The sequence below is a fragment of the Centroberyx affinis genome, unplaced genomic scaffold, assembly GCF_046629955.1.
Source record: "Centroberyx affinis isolate AG114_WGS23_722 - 3 ecotype Tasmania unplaced genomic scaffold, CSIRO-AGI_Caff_v1 ptg000112l_1, whole genome shotgun sequence".
Classification (NCBI taxonomy): domain Eukaryota; kingdom Metazoa; phylum Chordata; class Actinopteri; order Beryciformes; family Berycidae; genus Centroberyx; species Centroberyx affinis.
The window spans coordinates 115,977-136,357 of NW_027278814.1; the positions used below are offsets into that span (position 1 = coordinate 115,977).

At 41.6% G+C, this 20,381-nt stretch overlaps 2 protein-coding genes across 4 annotated transcripts; one reads left to right on the forward strand and one right to left on the reverse strand.

Annotated features, from left to right (window-relative positions):
- The first annotated feature begins 5,562 nt into the window (after window positions 1–5,562).
- On the forward strand, window positions 5,563–12,519 carry LOC139650163 (GRAM domain-containing protein 2B-like). 2 transcript variants are annotated; one of them, XM_071526737.1, is made up of 13 exons: window positions 5,563–5,800; window positions 6,796–6,930; window positions 7,238–7,295; window positions 7,516–7,588; window positions 7,888–7,991; window positions 8,491–8,580; window positions 8,757–8,828; window positions 8,991–9,056; window positions 9,255–9,354; window positions 9,626–9,682; window positions 9,813–9,912; window positions 10,564–10,674; window positions 11,203–12,519. In XM_071526737.1, exons 1-13 carry the CDS (start codon window positions 5,760–5,762, stop codon window positions 11,204–11,206), a joined length of 1,011 nt encoding a protein of 336 aa, XP_071382838.1. In that variant the 5' UTR covers window positions 5,563–5,759; the 3' UTR covers window positions 11,207–12,519. The 2 variants fall into 2 exon arrangements, with proteins under 2 accessions (XP_071382838.1, XP_071382846.1); XM_071526745.1 differs by having other exon boundaries at window positions 8,994–9,056.
- Window positions 12,520–12,652: 133 nt separating this feature from the next.
- LOC139650148 (alpha/beta hydrolase domain-containing protein 17A-like) lies at window positions 12,653–20,061 on the reverse strand. 2 transcript variants are annotated; one of them, XM_071526725.1, is made up of 6 exons: window positions 19,897–20,061; window positions 18,969–19,054; window positions 18,395–18,831; window positions 17,812–18,006; window positions 16,512–16,691; window positions 12,653–16,255 (listed from the first exon to the last, which is right to left on the reverse strand). In XM_071526725.1, the coding sequence occupies exons 3-6, from the start codon at window positions 18,826–18,828 to the stop codon at window positions 16,030–16,032; spliced, it is 1,035 nt and encodes a 344-aa protein (XP_071382826.1). In that variant the 5' UTR covers window positions 18,829–18,831; window positions 18,969–19,054; window positions 19,897–20,061; the 3' UTR covers window positions 12,653–16,029. The 2 variants fall into 2 exon arrangements, with proteins under 2 accessions (XP_071382826.1, XP_071382818.1); XM_071526717.1 differs by having other exon boundaries at window positions 18,395–18,834.
- Between the last annotated feature and the right edge of the window lie 320 nt (window positions 20,062–20,381).

A 20,381-nucleotide genomic window follows, 5' to 3' on the forward strand; every position in this document is an offset into this window, starting at 1 on the left:
GAGGATGAACGTTGTCCCTGATCGACTTCCTCCTCTGAAGCTTACCTACTTGAATTATGCCACTCTGCAGTTAAATTCCTCTAATATTTCAGTGGTTGAGGCTAGAGCACTGACAATGGAAGATAACAACGGGACTCAATTCCTGCTTTGGAGGAACAAAAACAGTGCAATGTGAGTGGTGAATCGCTCATTTTCAGCAGTCCTCTCCTCTGCCCGATCTCAGCTCCACACTGAACTCCGCGTAAATTCTCTCTTCCCAAATCGTACTGTACAGAACATCCCGAATTAACCAATCAATGTTTCCCCCCTCCAGTCTCCTCCAGTACACCGCACAAGTCCTCAATATCGATATATATCTTTCTTGATTTGACATATAATCATAATCGGTCCCACGTCGTGATTGAAGAGCACAGCAATGTCCCAGTGTACCCGAACTCTTGGCGATTCCACTGGTTTTGTACATACAGTCTATCATTGGAGTCCTTATACAGTACCGTTACATACGCCTGAGCACAAGATATAACGTGGGGTTGGACGTGATGTAGTTCTTATTGTCGAAAAAAAAAAAGCCTTATTGTTATTGTTCACTTTGTCATATTTATTTGATATGATTTTTTTAAGATATTTATTATTCTATTTTGTTACTTTTTACTTTTTTGTTTTTAATTTATTTATTTATTTGGGATATCTAGCAAATATAACCAATAAGATGTTGTTTACTTGTTTATTTGGCAAGCCAATGTTACTGTATGATATTGTCAATGTTTTTTTTTTTTTTTAAATGGTCAGTTTTGGTGCTTTTTTATTTGCTTTAGTATACGGTATGCGCCCTCTGTGGGGTGCTATTTGATACTGATAACTGATGTCCGACTAGTTAGCTAGATATGTACATTAGATCCAGACCTAGTTTAAGTTTACAGTGATGCCCTGTTGATGCCCGCCCCTCCCCGTACCCCCCATAGCAACAACAGTGGTATGATCATAGCAACAGTGATATGATCCACCCAACAACAATAGGTTTTAGGGCATCAGGGAATCTAGATATATAGAGCAGAGTAGTTGGTGAAAATCTATGGCAAGATGTGCACAGTTGATACTTAGTTTGCTGCAACAAGGAGAGCACATGGTAGCAAGTGTATTTTTGACAGAGAACGGGTGAGAACCGCCCAGCTACACATTTTACTGACCCGCAAAGTTATTGTTTGAATCTGAAATTATTCTGATATGAACTTTATGTGTGGTCCAAAAGTCTTGACAATGTGTGACATATATGAAATATGTTATTACTTCAATTTCTGATGATTATTGTGTCAAGAGAAATATAAAGCACACAGATGAAGCATATGAAATCTATTGAGGGCCAGCTCTGATGACGCCATCCCCCTCACCTATGTACCTGTTCTTTCCTTTCAAACCATGGATGTAGATATTGTATCTTGACTTTGTATTAAAAGCAGGATGATTGGATATACAGCACAACGGGCTGCTTGATCCCTGTGGGGTTTTTTCTCTCCGTCTCTCTCTCTATCTGTATTCACTGAGTGGAACCAAAGATCATTACAGTTGTGGAATGGAGACAAGATAGGCCACATCATATAAATTATTCAGCCTATGTCCACTAGGTGGGGACCAAGTAACTCTAATTTGAAATGCAGCCACTGTAGAACTGCCAATTTTTATTGAATGCACTGCACGACATGCAAAAATACATTGAGATACTGTTTGGAAATTTAAATTTTTGTCCTCTTTTCAACAATCAGAGGGTAAGGGATGGTCTGGTAATCAGTTGTTTTATTTTTTTTATCACATTCAGTTCTACTTTACAGCATCGGCTGTAGCATTAATAAAGGACATAATACAAAACATAGTAAGACAATCTGCAGCTACACATATAAATAGATCAATAAGTAGATCATTATGTAATATGCTTGAACACTGCATCTCTAAGTTACAGGACCAGGAAAGGAACTGCAGGAACAAGGAAGTGTGCTTTTCCATTTTGTCCACACTGTCCTGAAGAAAGCTATTTTTTTGCATGAATAATATTCTTTAGAGAATGGCTGAGAGAGGAAAATGCCTGTACGTCACCATTGTATTGTAAGTTAGGGGTTGTCTTAGCTGTTCAGTAACCTTGTCTGCCCAGTACGCTCGTGATCAGGAGATGGAGATGGCAAGAATGTGGCTCTTTGGGTCCATGAAGGCACGTGTTCACAGTAAGGCAGAGCACACACCCATGAGAGCCGCAGAAGGAAGATCTAATCGACTGTATTTCACTGGTACTGAAACTCTGGATAGGTGTGCCATCAGTTTTACATAGCCTGCATGCACACATTCAAATCTCTCTTCTGCACTTGTTCAGGTTTTCAATCTAACTCTCCCTGTTTCTTTCTGTCGGACACCTTGAACGCATAAGGTGGGTCCAGATAACATCATCTGCATTCTTCCATGCTGTGATCCTGCTGCTGATAGAAACAGCTGGTGCACCTGAGGAACAAGAGGCGGTACGATGTGTTCCTTAGCCGGCACTCAGGAGGGGCTTGTGATGTTTGGCTGTCAGTTCTACTTCTTTGAAATCTCTCAGACAGCAACGACACGTTTGGAAGTTATGTTTTTCACAGTTGCTTACACGCGTTTTCTCAAAACTCTAAACACAAAACACGAAAACAGTAACGCAAAATGCAAAACTCCACAAATCTCTTGCAAAGTTAAACACTGCATTCAAAACTATGTTATCTCTTATCAATCTTTCTAACAACCAACTAAAGAAAAAACGCTACTATGAATATCTTATCAGTAGGCTTGTGCCTTTTGCATGTTGAGTGACACTTAACCTGTTGTAAAAGACTGTTACAGTCATTATATCTACACAAATATAGTAACACAATTACTTTATTTCAATCACAAATACTTTTCAATCAGCACTTGAATATGTGTTCAATATGTGAAGTGTTCTGCATACAAAACCCAATGCAGTAGGAGAAAAACAAACAAAAAAGGATTAAAAATGAGTCACATATGTTCACACAGACTGGTCATTATGTGATTATTATGTGATTGGTTAGGGTACAAGAATATTTCTTTTTTTTTCAATATGAAATGACACATTACTGTAACATTGGCCAACCATCATGATTAGCACAGTGCAAAAAGTGTGATTTAGAGTGAAAAGCAGAAGATGTCCTTGTGTTTTTGAAGACCTGGTTTAGGGACTTGATACATGCTTTTCAGGTTTTCATGATTGTGTCTCAAGTTCCAGTTTTAGTGTGTAAACAATTGCGAAAAGCTACAACAACAATAAGAAGAAGAAGAAGAAGAAGAGGAAGAAGAAGAAGAAGTGTAGCCTATGTTCTGCATCACTAGACAACTTGGTTACTTTTGAATGCTGCATGACAGTTTCCCATTTCCTCGTTGATGTGCTGGGACAGGCCCAGTAATTTTAAACCTTTAACCATTTAGTATGATGACTATCATTATGAAATCTAAGTTCTCCCCCTGTAGGAGGAAGTCCTGTGTCATATGCATCTTGTCACTGGTAGCTGTGTTGTTTTCCTTCTGAATGGTAACCCTAAACTACAGTGCAGCTTCACACACACAAAGACAATTCAGGGAGGTGAATGTCACCTTGAGCTGCTACTGCCTCAAACGAGCAGCTACTGTGCATATACTGGCAGAAGAAAATCAAATAAACTGTTACTCGTAAAGCTACACTTGCCCATAATTGCCTTCATCTGTTAGTGTTTGTATAGATTCCTGTGCTGACACTCTTTTGCACTGTGAGAAAGCTGGTATTAATGTTTTGATTTTGCTCCACAGTGCACGTAATGTGTGAATTATTAAAAGTTACACTTATTCATGGTATTTTGCCAGATGCCAAAGCACATTCAAGGAAGTGCTGTCAGTGAAATTTAAACATTAGGGAATGGCAAGTAATTATGCCGTGCTACTCTAATTCAACAGCTCATATTAAAGATTAGTCATAAATGACAGCATTACTTTTATGAGTATGAGAGAAAGTCATCAACAATCCCTCTGGCCTGAAGGCAGCAGTTCTTTCACTCTTGCACACCAACTACTATCAGCTAAACTGTAATAGAACAGATCCAGTTGATTATGTTATCTTCTCGGATGTAATGTTCTCAGTACATTAACAGTGTGTATGGGGTCTATCTGTCTAAAGGACCATGGAGAATGTGCAGCGGGAGAATTTATATCTTGGAGTTTCCCACAAACATCTCTTGTCTTCTGAGTACAACAACATTTAAGAAAGGGAAATAAGAATTTCCCTCACTAACACAACCTAATCTCTTTCACACACAAACCACACACACACACACACACACACACACACACACACACACACACACACACAAATAAAGACTGCAGGATGCATGCAGGGTGACTGTTTGAGTCAGTGTTAATAAGTTGAATGCAGGCCTTTAAGCAGGTTCATTAAATGTTTGAAGAAGTCTGCAGGAAGAGACTGAAGCCCTATAGAGTGTAAGAGAAGGAGACAAGCCTGCTGGTAATTCCCTAATTCCCTTCTATTTCAAGTGTGATACAGCTGTAATAACACACTCATGTACCAAACCATTGAACCAATTCTGCAAAACAAGCAATTCTATATCATACAACAAAACACAATTCTGAGCATTTGACACAATCTTCACAACTATAATCTCTTGTATTCACATGGAAAGCACTGCCATTCAAAATGCTAAACTGAAATGACCAATTTGACCACTCACAGGTATAAACACTCGTTGCTAAATTGCTCAAATCAGAGCAGAGGGCCAAAGGTGACTCCTGTTTTGGAGATGAATGGATGGCAATGCTGCAAAGAGAGGTAGATGGAGAGGAAGGGTGAGGATAAGAGGATGAGGAGGAGGAGGAGAGGGAAGTATAGAGAGCAAACAACTCAGATGAGACCATGTGGTCAACCATGAGGGAGGCTGGGCAGGATATAACGTGGTTTTGAATATAATGTTACCTTTCTAGTTTTGCTTTTTGTGCCTGTGATTTTTTGATTTGCATTTAGAGTTTTGAGAAAATGAGGTATATGATTTCAGAAAATGTGTGTAAACAATTCAGAAAAACTGTAGAAGATGATACCGACTCTGCTCATGTGTCCAAATGTGTCTTGCCATGTATCTGTGTTGCAGGCCATCGGTAAGCCAGTCATTCTCTGATGTGTATCTGTGCAGGCTGAGCAGGTTGTATAGGAAGAGTCAGCTAAACTGTGATGACCCAGCAAACACATGACAAGTCTCTACATACCTGTGTGTGTGTGTGTGTGTGTGTGTGTGTACGTGTGTGTGTGTCACAGGGTCAGGGTGGCTTGTGCCTGACACCCACAGCAACTGTTGTCATGAGGAACAGAGCTCTTGGTGCCAATGGCACATTCATCGAGCTTCCTCCAGCCCTCCCTGATTGGTTGAGCTTGAGTGGAAATCCCCGCCTCTGAAAGCCCATTGGTCGCTCTAACAATAAGAAACCAGCCCTTAGAGTTGATAGGTTTGTGAGAGAAGGAGGCTGTCTTCCCCCTTTGTTCCCTACCAGCCTCTTGTTGCTCCAGGGTTATTTCCAGGTGAGGAAGTCAATGAAAAAGATTCAGCCTGTTTAAAAGAGTAGGTGGCTGGTTGTGCATTTGCAAATGTGAAAGAACGAAAGAGATCAACATATTCCAGAGCAAACAGTATGTATGGGAGTGTGTGTGCGTGTGTGTACATGTGTGTGTGATTACTTAGTTTGTATTTTCCACCATGAGTTTGAAGAACAGGAGATTCTCACTGGACAGCTCTGTGTGAGTACTGTATATATGTTTCTGTTTCTTATTTAAAGTACATTCCCGGTGATATTCCTTGTTGAAGTTAGACAGTGATATTGTCCTTTTCTTTGAAATTCATCAACAGTGCAAATATACCATCCAAAGCACCAGAGGAGCTAGATGTCAGTCTCTCTCCCTCTCTGTCTCTTAGGTTATTATCACAGTTTATCATAAGACTTTAGATGAGATAGTTGTATTGCTCTGTGTTATGACACCGGTGTTTGTAGCTGGAGTTGGAGGTTCACAAAAATGAAACCGTTCTCCAGAGATCCCAGCTGTTGCCCAGAGACTGCAGACTAACCACAGGTCTAATAGGCTGACACTTAGTCCAAGCAATAAGAGAAAGTCAACACAACCAGTATCCAAAGGGACTATGTGGTTTTGAAAGGCCTGGGATCTTTTGAGCTGGTTTGACTTGAATAAAAGAACTTGTTCAAACTGAGTGAAAGATTGGATTTGACTAATAAAAAGAACAAGAGCAGTATGTTGCTGTTTCAACTTACATTTACCAACATTAGAACCGCAGGTTGCAATACTTGTTGTGTTGATGCTGCAGATGAGAATTAATCTATTTTGTTGCTGTTGTTGATGCTATTTACTCTTTATGTAACTAATTGTTTGCGTCTCTGAGTGAACTTTGTTAACCGCTAGTTTTAGCGTTTCCCTGGACAATCAGGATCTACTTGAACTGATGATAACAATCAGTAAAGATAATGGAATGTTTACCATGATCAGGCAGGAGTTGTTTTGGTCTACAGTGTGAACTCTTTTTTTCCTTGTTTCCCACACGGTCAACTAATAGTGATGTTCCTACCAGGGAGATGTCTATTTATGTGTTTGAATCTGTGTACGTCTTCATCGCTTAAACATTGTTCTCTATCTGTCACACCTGCATCCATTAGAATAAAGCTTAGTCATTAGTCTTAATCAGTCTGATGGTGTGCTCCTCGTGCCGGTGTGTGTTGTGGCAGCTATCTGGACGGGGTGGGAATCCTTGGCTCCCGGAGAGGCAGCAAGATCAGCAAGAGGTCTAGACAGAGTCTGGACGAAGCCCAGCTGGAGATCCAGGAGCTGAGCCGCAGCCTCGCCAGCAGCATCTCCCTCAGGTAGACTCTGCCAACTACAACACCCGGGGATAAGGGAAAATACAGGCCGGAGATACCTCAAAAATTAAATGGCGTACTCAGAGATAGTTGAGTGATTATATCCCCCGCCTCTGGAACCATATGTGCCCCCCCCCCCCCCCCCCCCCCCCCCCCCACTGGCCTAGGATCAAACCTCACTAGAGCTTTCTCTCCTTTGCCTCCTGTACTCTGCTCTGCCTCGCTACCTTTCCATTGTTTGAAAAAAAAGAAAGGTGAGTGGAAAAAAAATCTCATTTCTGCTTTCTCGGTGCCTTCCTCCTGTCCCCAGGGAACAGACCATAGCAGAAGAGCACCTCGACCGACCAGATGGGCTTATCAGTAAAAGTGTAAGTCCGCCTTAAAACATCCATCACAGTTTAATATTACCCAACTCCCTCCTGTTCCCTATGGCGCACATACAATACCACCTTTTCTTGGCTTGGCACCGACAAATGGAGTCTTTGACTTCAATTAACAACCAGCCTGCTCCTTCTTCTTCTTTATTCCAGAAAAACCCCCAAGCACAACACACCGTTGTGCCGTTTATTAACTAATCTTTTCCCACAGAGCTTCCTGAAGCACAACAAAACCTTCCACAAGCTGTTCCAAGACATTCCTGAGGGGGAGAACCTGACACACAGTGAGTTGAGCCGAGGTCAAGAGTCTCTTACTTATTCCTTGGTATTGATTATGGAAAGTACGTCATGTTGTATCCCTTTTACTGTTTGCCCCTAATGTCTGCGGCGGCCATTGCTGTCTGATTAAGTGCTGCCTGGTACTTTGTTTGCCTAAGCAGTAGTCAGCATTGTGAATAAGTACAGGAGCTAGTAAATGATTCAATAAGTGTGTCTGTGTGCTACTTCAGGGGTTTGTTTTAGAGAAACACCTACAGCTTAAAATTGCATGTGTTGCGTGTGTGTGTGTATCTCTCTATTCTAGCATTCACCTGTGCCCTGCAGAAGGAGGTGCTGTACCATGGAAAGCTCTTTGTCTCAGAGAACTATGTGTGTTTCCACTCTTCAGTGCTCCTCAAAGACACCAAGGTAAGGCAGCCAGGTGCATTCGGGTACAGCACACTCCAAATTAGTTGATTGATTTCACTGGAAAGTCATACAGTGGCAGAGCTAGTTCATTTTCCCTTATTCATAATTGCGTTTCAGGGCCAAATCAATATGTATTTCCTTTCAAGGGAGAATTCACTTTGGTAGAGCATTTTTAGGTCACACACCTCCAATAGATGTTAAGGATGAGAATCCGCTGTCACCACCAGCTTTCAGGCTTTTTTTCCCAGCTTCCAATATCAAGGATTGCATACAGGCAGATTATTTTTTGAAAAGTAGGACTCTGGATACAGAATAAAATGAGGTTAACTGGGTCTTCTTTGCCTTGGTTGTCTAGGTTTTAGATCGGGCCCCCCAGAGAGGCCAATGTTGGAGGTTGATTGTTCATGAACTTGCAGCGATAAGGTTCTAATAAAGTGAAAAATCCTCTGCAAGGCTGTGAAGGAAACATGTTGTAGCATCTCCTCTCAACACATTGTAGGTGGTGGTCCCTGTATCCGGTGTGAGGGAGGTGAAGAAACAGAAGGCAGCCTTGTCCATGTTGTCAATTCACACTGTTGATGGAGAGAAGGTCAGACTCCAATTCCAAATGATCTAGTGTTTTTAGAAATGGGTAACTTTTTTGTCATTTTTGGGCATCGTCAACTGCTGCAAGCTTCTATTTTCAAAGTAGCTTCCCTAACACTGAGTGTGCATGTAGTTTGTGCTGTTACAGAATTAATGCTCTGTCCCGTCTCTCTCCTTCAGTTCTCTTTTGTGTCTCTGAGGAACCGGGAGGTGTGCTACAAGCTCCTGCACTCCGTCTGTTTACAAGCACAGGTAGGTGCTACACTGATCTGTGTACATGTACAGGCATTATTTCTTAATGAAGGACATTTTGTGTCTGAAGGATAAATCATGTTTGTGTGTATGTGTGTGTGTGTGTGTGTGTGTGTGTGTGTGTGTGTGTGTGTGTGTGTGTGTGTGTGTGTGTGTCTGAAGCAGGGGGAGAGTGCCAACAGCAGCCCCCGTGTCTCCTCTGCAGAGAATGAGGCTGAACAGGACCTGGTAGGTTCACTGCCCATCTACCATCAGTAGAACAGTATCTGGTGAAGTTCTGGACATTGTAGACTTCCGTGTGCATGCATGTCTAAACATCCTAGATAATCAAAAGCATATTTCCCTTTACATTAATCACTTTTAGTATCATCGCTCATGGTGACACAAAAGTTAACCATTAGCATCGCTGTCCTTACTTGTCCACAGATCTTCAGTTATTCCAGTATGGAGGACAGTGTAGATCAGGGCCAGAGCAGAAACAACAGCATCTGCCTTGACAACGATTTTCCTCACCTGTCCAATGAAGGTAAGGGGAATTCCACAAAGAAAGAATGAAAGAGAAAGTAAAGTATGGAATGGAGTAGGCATCCCTGGTTAATATTGTGTTGATTGGCTCTTCTATTAGGGGGGCATAATATTATTTTTTCTTCTATTCAATTTTGACTTTAATGCTTACCATATTCTCTGTGTCGCTTGTGGCTCTTGTGACTGAGACAATGATGTTGAGGGGATTAACTATGCGTGTAATAGCTTAGTAATGGCGCTGAATGTAACAAAATATATTTGTGTCTTCTCAGTTCCTGGAAGATGCAGTTCCACCCCTCAAAGCAGCATGACAGATGAGGAAGACACAGGTGTGTGTGAGCAGCACACACAAACAAACAAACACACACATAATATTCACTCATGTTGCCCATAAGGCACAGAGGGAAATATCATTATAGCTGAAATAACCAGATGATGTTTTTCTTCTCTCACAATCAGCTGTATCGTGGATGAGGAGCATCACTGAAAGGCTTTCACCCCCGTTGTTCCTGAGAGAAATGACCAACCTCAGCGTTCTCTTCTACATCTACATGACGCTGTGAGTATTTCCATTTCTCACAATCAAACTCTCCTTCCATCTCTCTACCCCTTGGTACACAGGTGTGCAATTTTCCAATATTGCTTTGTAAACCTGTTAATGGAGAAAGTTTGAAAGAAGAGCCCTGGGAGTTTTAACATGAAGGTTAAAACAGGTTAACGTGGCATATCTGTTATGTTCCGCCTAAAACACCATGTCTCTATTTTATGTAGAAAGCTTTGCAGATCACACAGACATTTTTGAGGAACTGCAGCTATTTCTAAGAAACCTACACTAGGTGCACATTTTGGTATGTTGTCTTTCTGGATTGCTAGCTCTTCAGGAAATAAAAATATATAATCGAAGTGGTTGCATTCAGCCAGGTTAATTCCTTGAAGATGTGGTTATATTACTTTATAGATGCATTATCGCATGTTCACACACTCAGGTTCCAGATAGTTGTAGTTTAGTGACGTCCCACTACAGAGCTACTAAACCCTTGGTGTGAACCAATCTTGGACTGTCTACTCAGCATTAGACACATTCTGTTCTCACAAATTGAAAGTGCACTGGAGTAGGTGAAGGTAAAATCCACTGCCAAGGCATTCAGGAAGTTATTTGTGTGTGTGTGTGTGTGTGTGTGTGTGTGTGTGTGTGTGTGTGTGTGTATAGAATGGTGTTGCTCCTGTTGGTATCTGGGTACATTGCGTTGAGGATCATAGCACTAGAGGAGCAGCTGAATTCACTGGGTGCCCTGACTGAGTTGTCTTTTCACCACAGACAGTGAGTATGCAGACACAGACACACACACACACACACACACACACACAGAAATTCAAAGAGGAAGTCTGTCAAATGAAAAACCATTAGGCACACAGGGGAATGTCCATTGAGGACCGGTGAAGCAAAGTGAGCTGGCTCAAACCGGTTATGGCAACTTCCAAAGGAATCATTGGCAGATTAGACACGATCAGAGTGGTTCTACTGGTTCACAGGAGCACCGTGGATAAAACATGACGTGGTTACAAGATGTCATTCCACCACATCAAATCGCAAACACACCCACTGATGGTGGTTGTGTTTGTATGTATGTCTGTTTAAATTTAACAAGAGAACTGATAAGGATCTTGTCCCCAATTGGCACAAAAGTGTGTGATGCATAATTTTTGCCACCAGGAGTGGGAATGCTATCCCCAGTCAAATTCCCCTGTGTTTTAAAGTTGCATGGATACTTTCAGCAGTGACATGTAGTGTGTGTAATCACTTAAGAAATGCGCTCCTCTTCTCACACTGTGTTTTGCTCTCTTGCAGGTAACAAGAAACACAGCCAGTGGCAGGAGACAAACAAATCCATAGAAACCAATGCAATGTACCACTGTATGATGACCTGTTGTACATTAATCACTGCTGGACAGTCTCCCAAAAGCATCTTAGCATTAAGATTGTTTGTCTATTTGATATATAATAATGTCTTTTAGTTAATGCTCTTATCCAAAGCAACTTACAATATCATGAGTGCATACGTTAAATGTACGGTGACCACAGTGGGAATCAAACCTCTGTGTTAGTGCCATGTGTAACAAGGGCCACAGGTTAGCAGTGATGTAAAGGTGCATTAAGATGCTTTTGGGATGTCCGACCCCGGTCGCATGTGATGAACTACATGGATGACAGACCTTGGCAGAGAAGAATCAGGACTCTTTGAGCCCACCGATCAAAACTGAAGTGCGGCTCTCCTGATGAGCCACATGGAAGCGTCCTGCTGTTTATTTACTGGCCAGTGAAGCGCTGAGATCAGCTAGCGGAGGTTGCTGGAGTCTTGGCTGCGCTCAGTTATCCTTTACAATTATTTTCTTGGACCGACACCACGATCTCCAACAATGAAAACACAATGAAGCTGCTGCCAACAGCAAGATGAAAGAAGCACTTCCCTTATCTTGAATTTCAAATGATTTGCAAATTAGATTAATGCTGAACTTGAGGGTTCAAATTGTGTAAATTGATTGCTGGAATCTAATAATATTTTGTTATCATTTTTACTGTGAGAGGCTGTCAGTGGCATTAAGAAGCCAGCAGATGGCAGTCTCTCCCACTAAACTGGTTCGGTACATTATGGGACTTCTCCATGCAGAGGCTGCGCCAGGGCAGGATTTGGTTCACTTGCACTTCAGTAAATTCAGGAACTGGATTTTCCTCAAAATACAAATATTGAAAAACCTTTGGCATTAGACCTTTATCATGTCAAAGCTATTAATAAATAATCGATTATGCTACGATTTTAGCACTTCAATTTCAGTTTCTATTTTGAAATTTTATAAGGGAACGTGCTTTCATTCCAGCGCTGACAGGTAGACAAGCTTTTGGATAAGCTTATACTCCAAAAAGTCACTCATGAATCTCATCCAAATGCAGCATATTTCTATGTAGAAATTGAGCCAGTGTATGAGTCAAAAATACTGCTACTTTTTGGTCATTGTTTTTTGAATTGTATGCACAATCTTATTAACTCATGCCCTGTACAAAAATACAAAAATGATTAGTGTGTAAAGTCAATATTGTCAGTTTCATATTTTTGTACATAAGTGATCTTTTATTATTTTCTGTTGTCAATAAAAAGGTCAAGATTCAGTCCCATGAATTAATTTCATTACATCATATTCTCAGTTCAAAAAAACAGCAACATAAAATTACAAATCATAATACAAACAAAGAATAGAATAGGTAAGTACAGTAACCATATAAACAGCCCACTCATATTGTCTAGCCCCCCACCCGCCATTGCCCCGCTCAAACTCTAGCACAAAACTCATGACAATACATCAGTTAGTATCAGTAATAAAAAAAATTCAAATAAACGTCCTGTTATTAAAAAGCGCTTCAATGTTCCAATGCCATGAGTTCAGCTTTGCCCTCAGACAGTTTACATACTAATAGAGCTAACTCCCCACCCCATCACTTGCTCAGCAAACACAAAGGACATGCATACAGTTTTCACTGTCCAACCCCCCACCCCCATTAATTAACATTCAGGGCCAGAGGATACAATATACTTCAACCATAGTGGTGCATCGATAAAACTGCAAATTCCCACCCTGTTTCTTAAACCAGACCCCTTGAAAGGTGGATCCAGTGGTTTCCCTGATAATATGACCTATCCAGGAAAAACTGAGGCCTACTTCTGCATTAGAAGAGAAAAGGGATCCTTCTCTGCGGCCGGTTTGACAGCTCAGATCCCTGGCTCAGTAGGGATTTCCATGATACGTATCAGAGACACAAAGCACAGGATGAGAATGGAAAGATTCCCTGTCTGTTCAAAATGGTGATGGGAAGCAGTTGGGTTTGGGTAACCTTTCCACCACATACTAAGACCCACTTGTACTCACAAAATGGAGTATCCAGATCAGTGCTAGTTCAGTACAAGTTCCCTTTAACATAATGCAGCTACTATCACTGAAACTGAAGGGGTCTCCTATGCACCAGGCACTTTGTGTAGATCTGAACGAGCTAAACAAGAGTGAGCAAGATGGCACAGTGTTAGCCCATCACATGGAAAGGTGGTGCTAGCCTCCCACCATAATACTAGTTCTTCTACTTTGCTTTCAGGTCTACACAGAGGGCCTATTAGTAGTTTTTCAAAATGGGACACTAGTATCCTTGATGCTGGCCTGTTGAAGACAGTCAATAATTCTAAAGAAGACACACAAACTTACATTGTATACCCTTAATACACTTTGGATGCTTTGTACAATAGTGCTGAACTTAAGACCTGCTTTTGTCATGCTTGATCTGAATATATATATAAATGTGTAAATATACTGTATACTACAGTACATGTACTATATGTATGTATGCGTGTGTCTATGTGTAGTGTGTAGTGTAAAGTAGTGTAGTGTGTGTGTGTGTGTGCGTGTATGTGTGTGTTATGATGTGCAAAGGTGTGTGTGGTGGAACCTGCACCACACCAACAGTGAGAGGCTCAAATATGGCTTGGGTCAGACATGAAGCGTGCTGCCACCCATAGAAGAGCTCCTTTACATTAGGGCCACAGATGTTAAACATAGCTAGTAGGCATGATGCCCTGTCCTGGGACCCTATTAGACCACAGTATCTAAGTCACACAGTTTGTCAAATCACCAATATGGAACTTGCATGGTTTTGAAACAAACTGTATCCATGGCCCTACTTTACAGTACACACGTTCCAATTCATTACCTCAAGACAAAAGCCTTTGAGAGAAAATGTGTTGAGGGTGAGTGTGAACAAGAGCCTGTGGGACCCTTGCGATGAGTGCTACTTCAACAAGACTTGTTTATAAAGGAAAACAAAGTGTGCTGTAAGACTAAAAGTTAACCTCTCCATCAGCATTACACAGGAGAACGTCTGATGAAGCAAGAGATGATTACTCTGAACACATGGTTCCTGATCAAATGAAAAATAAACTTCATAAACTTCATCAGTTTGGTCAACTGAGCAGCCACATTTATGGGTGCTAAAGTTGTACAAGTTATACCTTCTAAAACCTCAAAATCCAACAAGAGCATATAGCTCCAAATAAGTCTGTTCACCAGACAAAACTACACAATATTCAAAGACGACCTCAACTGTTACACTTCAAATTAAAAATCAGACTACGTATTCTAATGTATTCCTGCTGCTACCAAGCCAGTGCAGAACTGTCCAACACTTTTACTTAGGCTATAACCTTCTGTTTAGAGTCAACCAAGCAGATGTGACCCAAAATATTCACATGTCAAATCATCTTTTCTATTACGCAGGTAAAACCTGCAATTCATTAACGGTTTCAATAATGCCACAGAAATATCCACAAAACCAGAGACATCCTCAGTATGGCTCTCAAAGGCCTGTTTCCATTTCAACATTTCCGCCAGCTCTTTGTTGTTCAGAAAAATGAAGAACTGGATGGGGAAAAGCAATACAGCGGAACCAAAATCATTCCCTTCTTCAATTTTGTGAACAATAAAAGGCTAAAGCTACAGCACAGACCAAAGGAAATAAAGTAGGAGTTGGCCATTCTGTGATCTTTTCAATGAGTGGAGACAGAAATGGGAGAGAGGGAAACGGGAGACATACGACAGCCATATAAGCTATGATAGGATTCCAGACTAGTCCTTGTATTTCCACTTTAACTGACAGTAAAGGAAAGGAGATGGACCCCCAAACCACACAAATACAGAGCAGGTTAGTGTTAGCTGGACAACAACATAGGAAATGCCCTGGCAGTCAGATGGATGTCCATTATTATCAGGTAAACAGGGAGTGGGGGGGCACATGCTTGACCAATGGTTAAGTCCTCTGGAGAGACAACTGGTCAAGCTGTGGAGGTATTCTTCATACACACACACGCACCGGTTTTTAGTTTGATAAGTCTCCATATGCCTCCTCCACATGCAGTCATCCACGGTCTGATAAATGTCTATCAGGAGGTCCTTCATTTCTCTCATAACTCACACTCACACACGCACAAACATGCACACCCTTTATTCAGGTGTCACAGGTCCATGGAGATATGAATATACACTCAACACTTACATACACAATTGCATACATTCACCAACACGTCACTCTTAAAAATGATGTCATTTTTAACACATCTGTGCGTCTTCTTTGGGACAACGCACACTTGTGTTACTTTTCAACACCACACAAGATAATGACAACACATTTTAACATAACATGTTATTGTAACATACACTACCAGTGAAAGGTTTGGACACACCTGATTGAATGTACTATGTTTTTCATTCTCTTAAAGCCATTTTGATCTAAAGGCTTATGCTTAAATGCTTGAAATTTGTTTCTCAGTCAAATATAAATAGCGAAGTTAATCCTATGTATGAATTTCTTTCCAAAGCCTTTGCCTTTCCATCAAGGCAAAGGGCGGCTACTTTAAAGAATCTAAAATATAAGATAGTTTTGTTTAAGTGTCCAAACTTTTGACTGCTAGTGTATGTTGTGTTGAAAAGTAACAAAAATGCGTGTTGTCCCAAAGAAAACACATAGATGTGTTAGGGTTATGACACATCCTTTTTAAGAGTGTTTCTCACACACAATTTGCAATCACACTGACATCCTCTTTCTCTCACACTCACACACTCCCATTTATACAAGCTGTTTGTTTCAGGCATGCTGTGCAGCCAGGTCCTGGTTGATGAAGCGCCGTAGCCTCTCCAGGTACTGGCTGTAGAGCTCGATGTCGTTGTGACCGGCCCCCTCCACCCAGAGGGGCTCCACGGCCTTGGGACAGCGCTCAAACAGGGCCAGGCCGTGGGAGAAGTCGATCACTTCATCCTCCGTACCGTGGATGATCAGCACTGGGGACGGGATCTTTGACACCTTCTCGATGCTGGAAGAAACATGGTGGAAACGCAATTAATGCACAAACTGTGTGCAAGGTTTTATAAAACTCAGGAAATTGGATCGATCCATCCATCAATACTGACCAATAATGACAAACAGGCTGCATTTTAATGAACAGGTTTGAGATCCATTTAAACATATTGACAATGCAGAAAATAATAAACCCTCAGACATCTTTTGGTTTTAGTGAAGATGTAGGTGTATGATGTACGAAGGCATGCTGTCCTGTGAAGGAGACTTACTTGGGGAAGGCATCGAAACAGTATGTTTTCTTGGTGTCGGGGAAGGCAACTCTCATGCCAGAGGTGAGAGGGGAGTGGAGGACCACAGCAGCACACTCAAACCGTGATGCCAGGTCTACCGTGGGCACTGTGCCAATGCTCTGTCCGTACAGGATGATATTCTCAGGGCTGATGCCATACCTGGGACACACACGATTCATCACAGAACATCAGAACAAGAATCGCTTTTATTTGCCCAGTACAAGGTGCAAAAGGAATTTGATTTAGTTAATTGGTGCTGACATTTGACAAGACAGTTACACAATACAGTATTAAAACTAGGTGCAGGAGAAAATCTAATTTAAGGACCTCACATCTAATGCAGACAAGGTATACTGTCTGACAGTAAACTAATCTAAACACACTTCAAGGAGCTATTTAGAGCCAAAGAATTGTTGCAGTGTAGAGGAACTGGTATAATTGGTAACAGTTGATATGCTATACATCTATGTCAGTGTCCATACGCAGATCAGCTGAGTTAAGTTGAGTCTGTCAGTCCAATATGAGAGGACATCCACCTATAGCCTTTGAAAGGCAATATAACTCTGTTTCATATCGATAAAGTGTGAAAGAGATAGAGCATGTCGATGCAGTGCCCGAAATTAACTTTTTGGTTAAACTGCCAAGTGCTGGCAAACTAAAAAAAAACAAACAAGTAATGCCAAGGATGATTTTTACTGGCCAAATTAATTAATATACATTTTTCATAGAAATATGTCACCCAACCTGTTTTCATTGCCATTTTGTGTACAGAATCAGGTAGTGTGTGAGTAGATTTAGAGTTTTAATTTAAAACTTGCTCACTCACTTATACTACAGATGTCTTCATTTTTTGTTTTTAGTGGCCTCACACCTGCTATGTGTTGCCCCTGGGAACGTTAAGTTTCTATTAACATTAGGCTCGTTAACCATCCTGGCAGAGAAACAAGAGGAAGTTTGCAGAATTTTAGATACTACTGTGTAGAGCCAGCATAAGGCAGCCAATCAACAGCCTGTTTGATAGAGAGCCATTATTTTGCTCTAAATTGATTGGCTCATGGTCAGAAAGAGTGTACAGTGGACAGCAGGGACAAAGTCTGACAACAGGCAAGACCAAAAGCTATATAACTGAGCCAATCAAATGTTATTGTCTTAATAAGTTACTAGCCAATGTGGTGGGTGATCCTTACTGATTTATGCACCAAAGACAAAGTTACTGGCATTTGGCGCTTGGCAGCTGTTAATTTTGGACCCTGCATAGATGTTTTTTAGAAAGGTTTACCGAGATCGGAGGGCGTGCCAGGCAGCATCAATGTCTGCATAAAGGTTCTTCTCGGAGGGCTTTCCAGTGCTAACACCGTAGCCTGAGTAATCGTAGGAGAAGATGTTACAGTTGATGCGCGTGCCTAAGCCAATGTAGAAGCTACTCATCTGGCCCAGGTCTACTGCATTACCATGGGAAAACAACACTGTGAACCTGAGAGATAGACCAGAAGAGAAAGAGGTTAAGCAGGTAAGATGGAAGGCAGGGGCTTGAGGCAAAACAGAAAAACTGCTATTATTTATTTAAATGATGCGCCATCTCGGTTTGTAAGAACTGAGTAACTGCACAAGTATATTTAGGATGGCAAAACATGGCTGGCAGAATTGCATACGACTGCAAAGATCTGCCCCCTAAATCTAAAAAATACATTTGGTATAGAATGTTTGCATGGTGCAATATCATAAAGAAAACAGTTCTAGCACATGAAGCAACGCAGACTATCCTATTCAAACCACAAGCAAAACAGAGACACGCAGGAATGTGATCCATCTATGCAGGCAGGTTCTGTCTCATGGTGTTTAGGGAGTGCTGTGTGTCTCACCTGGCATTGGGGGCACAGCGAATGTACATGCATCCAACCCTGTTCCCTCGGCTAGACCTGGTCAGGAACACGTCCGTCACGTCCAGCTCTCTCTGGGAGTATTGGAACTCTGCCCTCTCCGTCAGATGCAGCTTCCACCTGCCCTCGCTGCTGCTGCTACCGCCTCCACCTCCACCCCCTCCACCTCCACCTCCTCTGTCTCCTCCGCTACCACCGCCCAGCCGGGAGCGCAGTCCTGGGGCTCCAAGAGGTGGTACAGCAGCCCCAGTGCTGGGTCCAGATGCTCCAGCTCCAGCTCCAGAACTTGGATCTGGGTCAGGCAGAAGGGCATAGGTGGGCTCTGGAGGGAGGAAAGCCAGTTTGGCTGCAATGCGGCTGGGGCAAGGGGGGCAGCAGAAGAGGCAGCATAGCTCTCGGATAGACAGACCGTTCATGTTCTGCTAGAGAAAGAACATGAGAGAGAGAAATCTTAAGGAAGAAGAACAGAAAAAGAACAGAACGCAAAAAGTAATGTGTGGCTTTCTAATGTGTAACAGCTAGCCAGATTATTTTGGATATCCAAATATCTGTATACCTGGGTTCTGGATTCCCTGGGTCTTGAAATGGACTGGCACACAAGGGTGCCAACGTTTCCTGGTCTAGTCACTCAGCCTGCTGGATCTCAAAGATAAAGACATGTTATGACATAATGACAAATTATGAATTGACTCACCATGACACAATACACTACACAACTACACTAAGCTACACAGCTATGTACAGTCAGGGAGACATTGCCACTTACTTTACCTGCTGGTTTTATGTAGCTATGCTGATATACAGTAACAACTGACAGTAAGGAACTACCCAAAGCCATCTTTCTTGTCCCGTTAAGTATGATATTTGGAGCTGAATAAAAGTCTACATACACTGGGCCAAATGAAAACAGCAAACTAGCATCAGATTTGTGAGGAAACTGAAAGATATGTAGAGACACGATGAATTTACAATAGAATGGAAGTGAGTGGGGGTTACATGGTTGGTTATTGCTGTAAGGGTTTTACAGCTCCTGTAAGCACGTAGCATTACTGCAAAAGTTATACACTTCACCACTATAGGATGATAAAATCTCGCCACCGCATTGAGGTGATTCAGATGCACTGATGTGGTCACGGACACGGGTGACTGTCTACACCACCCCCACCACTCACACAGACACAGAGAGCGAGAAGGACAGATTGTTACGCTAATGGTAATTTAGCTGGTTAATATCGCTGTTAATCTTTGACGTTGCGATATAAACCCGTAGCTTTATTTTTTAAATCAAATTAACATACTATAAAGGTAGTATACAACTAGACAGAGAGTAGAGCAGCGGACTGCTGCTGTTAATGGACACTGGACATTGTGCACGTTAATGCTAGCTAACATTAAGTGTCAAAATATCATCCGTTATCGTTAGCAAGGCAACTAGCTAGCGGGGCTAGCTTGCTAGCACGCTAGCTTTAAAGCTAGCTACTTACCAATTCACAATGGGTAGACAGACAAGCTAGTGTGCCCCTATATGTACACAAAAGCAGCACAAGACTTCGAAAATCCTTCCTGTGTCTTGACATGGATGATTTAACTGAAGTATACTGACAGCTGTCGGTGGCTAGCTAACTAGAATTCATGGCAACCAGATTTTTTTTCTGCCACTGTCCGAGTAAACCCGGAAGTGACGTAAAAAACGTAATCTCTATCCGTTAGTGAAATCAATACGTTTTACTAAACTTCATCATCTTTTACAAAGTGATGAAATGTTTCTGTTTTCTGCAATAAATATAGGATAGTGTCGCCCATGTGGCCTGGAATATTGTGAATGTGGTTTGTTGCTATAGGTATTTTATTAGGCTATTTCGCATTTTGCAAAATACATGTCTTTACAGTAAACCACTGATTTACAACTTCAATGAATATCACCAAACACAACATTTTTTTTATCAGTAAACAATAAAATTAATGCGTG